We start from the raw sequence: 6,047 nt of genomic DNA on the forward strand, positions 1-6,047 counted from the left end.
TGAAAGGATATGGACAGGAATACTTTTGATAAGTCTAGAAACAGACAGGGAACAGCTTACTTGGTTCTGTTTTAATGGTAACTTTACACCTTTTACATAATATACGTCTTGCTTAATCAATACAAAATCCAAAATGTAAGAAAGGCAAGTTGCACTTAGTCAGTCCATTATATCCTTGACTTGTCTTGTACTTTCTGCTGACTGATAGTTAACTGAAAAATCTACTTCAATCTGCTTTTCTGTCAACACAAAAGAAAATACATTTATTACTGATGTGTGGAATGACTGCTTTAAGGGTTTGATTTCAAATGGAAAATTTTCTAGATAATTATTTGTGACTGTTGTAATTCTGTCAAAAAGGCTGGACCTGTGAAAAAGAAATATTAGCTGCTGAGTCAAATAGAATTCCCTTTGGGCATTTATATATTTTCATGCAGACTCACACAGCCACTCTCCACTGTGCTAAGCAGCAAAGGTGTTCAGTGTCAGAGTAGGTTAGTTAGATACACTAAACTTGGCCTTAAATTTGTATTAAATCCAACTGAAGTTATTATTCTAACATAGTCACTGACTCGCTCGAATTACCTTGAAGGCAAAAAGTAATTCTTGTTTTGGGCACACATCATTACCATCCTTTTGAGTAAAACTGAGTAAATCAGAAGTTATACGTTGTAATGCGGAGCTCTGTGTTTAGATAAAAACATACTAACTGATGGAATCCTGTTTATTAAAGTACTTTCATCTTTGTGTTTTGCAGAGTAGCTCTTTTTCCAAACACACTGACAAATATCACATGCCATGAAGATCAAATGAGTAAAACATGCAAAAATAAAGCCCAAGCTTGAGTTCATCTAAAATAGCGTGATAATGATTCAGAGCAACAACAAAGAAGAGAGAAAAAAAAAAACTTATTTTATCTGTTTCAAGGTTTTACATCCATTCAAACAAGTTTTCGTCAGCTGATTTGAGTTTTCCACTTGGTCCACCTGCGAATGAGTGATTGTACCTGGAGGTGGTGACCAACTGTAATATAATCCTGACACCACTGATCATTTAATAAAAAATTGCTCTGGATGTGATTGTCAGTGCAATTCACTCTGAACTCCCACCCACATCTGAATGATACCCAGCTATTGTAAAAATATTATAGACCACTGTATCCTGGTTAAACCACAAAGCGTCAGACGAATGAAGTCTTTAAGTATTTATCCAAAAAAAAAAAAAAAAAAAAAAAATCCCAATCCCAAGCTGACTTTGCTCGCTTTTGTATGAATGTTAAACACTTAGTTTAAAAGCACATATGCTCCCAGGACAGTATACCCAAAGTAAGGCAGAAAATATGTTCCTCAAAAGAAGAAATGACTTGTTCACCTTAAAGCAGCAACCAGAGAGATATCAGCTGGTTAAGACTCGACTTGCTCCTGAGTTTTAGTCTATCCTGAGAAACACTAAATTCTTCTGCATGACCACCAAAAGGATTCCTCTTTTCTGGTAAAACCACAAAGCAGTTGTGCGTCTCAGCATGTTGTGGAGTGTGGAGAGTTCAAAGGTCATTTTCCCGAGTCCTCTGACAGTCCATATTTGCGCTCCAGCACATCAACCGTGGAAGAGAGGGCACTGAGAAGAGAATCACAGTCAGGTTAAGAGTTGAGTCACAAAGTAGGATTAAAAATATATGGCATTTCACCAATTAGCATCACAAATGCATCTAAGTCACACAAAACACTGTGGATTACTTTCTGTGCTGACTGTATTGAAATTATTCTGTCTGACAGACTTGACTGCATTTTGTTCACCAGCTTGCGAGAGACTGTAGCAGGTGCTGCGGCTGCCTCATCCTTGTATGCTGTGATGACTCGGCTGGCTGAGTAGAAAACTCAGTGGTAAACCAAAAACCAAGCAGCTGCACAAAGCACAAAAGGTGGGACTCTCTCAGAAATTAGCTTGTGCATCAATATTTCCTACTGTAGTTGTCCTTGACAGCAGAGACAAGTCGCATTCAGTCTCATCGGGCCTGCTCTGTTGTCAGTTATCTCTATTGGGGAAAATACAGAAGGTTTTGTATACTTTTGGTGGCTGTTGCAGTATTTTCTGCAGCGTTACCAGACATTATTTTATTTTAAACCTGGAAAAACAGATACACTTTTAGTGTTCAACGATGAGGACAAAGCGGCTTCAGAGAATTACAGTCAGTGCTTTGGTACATTCAACTTTCCCAGGTGAATTTACACAAACAGCCAAAAGGATCAGAAATAAGGTGCATCTGGAAATGGAGAACCTATTCTGGTGAAGTGCAACATAATCTGCTGCAAAGTGCAGCATCTCTCTCATGCACTATTTTTAACAAATATTATCTCCTACACATAATGTTAAATATATTTATCTTTGCCAAGTTATGGCTGACTAACTTTTTGAAGATTTTTTTTCCTCCGGCCTTTTCTGGCTTTATCTGACAGGACAGCTTGAAGTGTGAAGGACAAATGGTGAGCGGGGGTTACATGCAGCAAATGACTACAACTGGGAGTGAACTGGGGCCCATCATGACAGCCTTACAGCCTTCTGTTCATGGGGTGCTCTACCCACTACGCCACTGGCACCCCAAGAACCTTTGTTTAAATAACTTAATGGGGTATCATCTGTTGGCGTGATAAATATTTTATATTTCTGAGATCTGTGACTGCAGGGAGAAACCTAAACTTACCAGCCGGGCCTGATGATGCTGTATTTGCCAAGTACTGATAAGTCGACTACTGTGGATCCGGCACGGCTCTGGTCCCCTATCGGCCCGCCGTCCACTACCACTGCCAAGTTGGGCCACAGGTCTTGGAACTCCTTCAGAAAAAACACCCCCCCCCCCACATCAGACAGCATCGTTTATTGATAAAGAATCAATAAAACAAACAGGAACATAACTATAATAAAGTTTCTTTCCTGCACTTTCTCAACCTACCTGCACATCCACGGTGCTGGTGTGTGAGCTGATGTTGGCGCTGGTAAGTGCGAGTGGCTCCCCACACATCTGGCAAAGGCGCCTCATGAAGGCATGATCTGGGATACGAACACCTACAAGCTGGCATGGAAACAACAGAGGATTGACATGTTAGTAAGACATCACTTGCACTCAATTTACTGTTTTATTTTCAGTAATATCTCATTATAAACGAGCAGACTTACTGAGGTAAAGGGGTTGAGATTTGCATTCAGCGCTTCAGACCTTTCGAGCACCAGAGTAACAGGACCAGGCAGCAGGTCACCTAACAGCTCTTTCTTCACCTTCACTTTGCAGTACCTGGCCACGCCAACAGAAACATTACTATTAGTCTCTGTGTTAGTTAACTCAAACTGTTATGATCAATTTATTTTTCCAGCACAAATACCAAACATTGTCCTGCTCCAGATTTCCAGTAATGAAGATTTGCTGTCTTTCTTTTGTTATGTTACAGTTAAGTCCAAATTTGTGTGTATATCTCACTGAAACAATAACTTTTGACATTTTCACAATTTTCTCTCAGAGCCAAGGAAATTAACTGGAAACAATTGTATGACAATGTATATAATTATTAAAACTATTCTTAACTATGTCAACTTCAGTTCAAAAGTGTGAGGTGTTTCTTTTATTTATTTTTTTCACGTATCCACCACCATCCATCATTCTGCCTAGTTCCATTTGATTTAAGTGATTTTCACATGGGAATTTTGACCAGCCCTCGCAGAAGTGGGGTTAAGTTAGATGGGGATATAAAATGTTGCTATTCATCAATTCCATTTGTGAGTAAATTTCAGCTTCAGCTTTGCTGCATTAAATGTGAAATGGCGACTCCTCCGTGACAGAAAGCAGGACGTAAATACTAAAAGGGACTGAGATCAAGTTTGCATTCAAACTTTCACTCCATTCACAGCAAAGTTAAACCAAAAAAAGCCCCAACAAAACCATCCTTGATCACTTCCTTCCTCTCATTCTGATGGAGAAACAGCAGAAACTTACGTGTAGATATCCTGGATTTCTCCGACACAGATGGCCAGGGGTTTGTGACCATTTCGTCCTTTGATGCCGTAGGTCTTCCTGATGGCTTCAGAGTTCTGGGCCAGGCATGCCAGGCCGTAGATGGTGTCTGTGGGCACGGCAACAACATGGCCCTCCTTCAGGGCCTTCACCGTGCAACCCAGGATTTCAGCACCATCTGCAGTTCAAACACAGAGAAGGTCAACGGGACATCAACACAACACTCCAAAGTCACACATGACAATGATAACACAACACGGGGGGGTGTTACTGTAAAACCATCTCACTGCATGATGGAAGGGGGGGAAGGGGGAGGGGGGCACATGAACTTCACCTCTAGCAACAAACAGGGAAATGCGGAAGCTGATGCAACAACACAACACTGCGGTGTTGAACTACACAACAGCAGCTTCATCACTGAGCCCTGTCGGAGACCTCCACCGGTCCTGGGCTCATCTCACCTGTGCGGCCCTCCTGCTGAGCTGTCGGCGGCAGTAAGCTCAACACTTTCGTCCTCAGCTCCTTACACATGTCTGCTCCGACTCGAAGAGCTGAAGCTGCTCCGGGTTTCAGTAATTCAACGGCGACGCTACAGACCGATCTCATAAAACAAAAACAAACAAACAAACAATCAAAAAAACAAACCTAAAAACTAAACACGAGTGGGCACGTCGAGCAGTGGAGCATGTTGTCGCCGGATGACGTCACGGGAAAGTCTTCCGGGTTGAGCCCCCTAAAGATGACGACATTTTTTAAAGGGCCACAAGCAAAAAAAAAAAAGACAGAGAAAAGGTTACAAACTTCAGAAGGTCATTTTGACAAAGTAAAACTTACCAAAAATAATATAATAACAAATTATAATATCAATCTAATTCACAACCGCGAAAATTGTTCAGTGCAGTTGATGAAGAAATGGCGTCATATTTTTTTAACTGTTAATTTTGTTTGTTGTTTGTTTTGTTTGCTGTATGTAGAATTTAGGATTTAATTTCTCACTAACAAGCAGAGTCTATAAGCAAATATGCTGTTTTGCTTTGTTGTGCTAAATATGAAAAAAAAATCCCGTTAATTTAATTATGCCAAAATAGAAATAATAGATAATAATAGATAAACATCTTGATTGTTCCTTCTCGCGCACGCGCCCGCCATCGTCATTACCAACTAATTAGAAAAAATGGCCGTCACCTGTGAGGGCATTTAAACAGGCCGGCAGGAGAAGCTGGGTCCGCAGGTGGGCTCCGTCTGTCGCCATGGCCTCTGGCGCAGGTATGAAAACAAAGTGTTTCGCTTTATTTGCAAAATTTTCGGCGTTTTTTTTTTTTTTCTCCCCCTAATTGTTTTCTTCAAACAGCTGATGATGGAGTAACTCAGCGGAGCGATGACGGCGGTCCGTCGGTCCAACAGGTCTGTCTGAATGTGAAGCTCATTTATTCGCGTCTCCGGCCTCACTAACTGGAAATCAACACCTTTTGTCCCCCAAAGCAACTGGAGGACGCTGCTGACAGACTGCTGACCCTTTCTGACAAGATGACCCTGTGCACCAAAATTATCAACGATTTAAAGGATCTCAGAGGTGTCCTGGTGGTAAATGTTTTAATTTAGTTTTTTTTACTTGTATGGCTAATGAATTATTTTTTTTTTAACTGAACTTTTATGTCCCACAGAGGAAATCTCTCCAGGATGTGTCCCTGCCGTTGCAGAAATGAACAAATTAAGAATGCATGCTTTAAAAACTATCATGGTATTGAATACATTTAATCTTAATAAACTGTCACCTTTTGTGGAAAGGGGGAAGAAATCAATGACAAGGATAATGTTTTATTAGTATTATATTGCTCTCAATTCAGAAACTTATCATATTACTTTATACGAAACAAGCATAAGCAAACATCTTCACATTATACATTCTTTTTAAAAAATACAAATCCTTAACAATTCCTCTCTTTGGGTGTCAAGACATTACTTTGGAAGCATATAGTTTCTTCTCGCTCTCATTTAAATATTGGCCGTTTGGAAAAATGTGGGCGATGGCAGAAATTCTAGA

At 40.4% G+C, this 6,047-nt stretch overlaps 1 protein-coding gene across 1 annotated transcript; it reads right to left on the reverse strand.

Moving 5' to 3' along the window:
• Positions 1 to 62: 62 nt before the first annotated feature.
• yrdc (yrdC N(6)-threonylcarbamoyltransferase domain containing) lies at positions 63 to 4,706 on the reverse strand. Its single transcript, XM_029504774.1, has 6 exons — positions 4,465 to 4,706; positions 3,986 to 4,181; positions 3,175 to 3,289; positions 2,951 to 3,070; positions 2,702 to 2,832; positions 63 to 1,617 (listed from the first exon to the last, which is right to left on the reverse strand). The coding sequence occupies exons 1-6, from the start codon at positions 4,607 to 4,609 to the stop codon at positions 1,551 to 1,553; spliced, it is 774 nt and encodes a 257-aa protein (XP_029360634.1). The 5' UTR covers positions 4,610 to 4,706; the 3' UTR covers positions 63 to 1,550.
• Between the last annotated feature and the right edge of the window lie 1,341 nt (positions 4,707 to 6,047).

Source organism: Echeneis naucrates, chromosome 6, assembly GCF_900963305.1.
Source record: "Echeneis naucrates chromosome 6, fEcheNa1.1, whole genome shotgun sequence".
In the NCBI taxonomy this organism is placed as follows: domain Eukaryota; kingdom Metazoa; phylum Chordata; class Actinopteri; order Carangiformes; family Echeneidae; genus Echeneis; species Echeneis naucrates.

Coding starts and splice junctions, on each gene's coding strand:
- yrdc (XM_029504774.1), bottom strand. CDS start 4,609: ATGAGATCGGTCTGTAGCGTCGCCGTTGAATTACTGAAACCCGGAGCA. Junction 3,071..3,174: donor ATCTCAACCCCTTTACCTCA/GTAAGTCTGCTC, acceptor TTTCCATGCCAG/CTTGTAGGTGTTCGTATCCC. Junction 1,618..2,701: donor AGCATCATCAGGCCCGGCTG/GTAAGTTTAGGT, acceptor TTCTCTTCTCAG/TGCCCTCTCTTCCACGGTTG.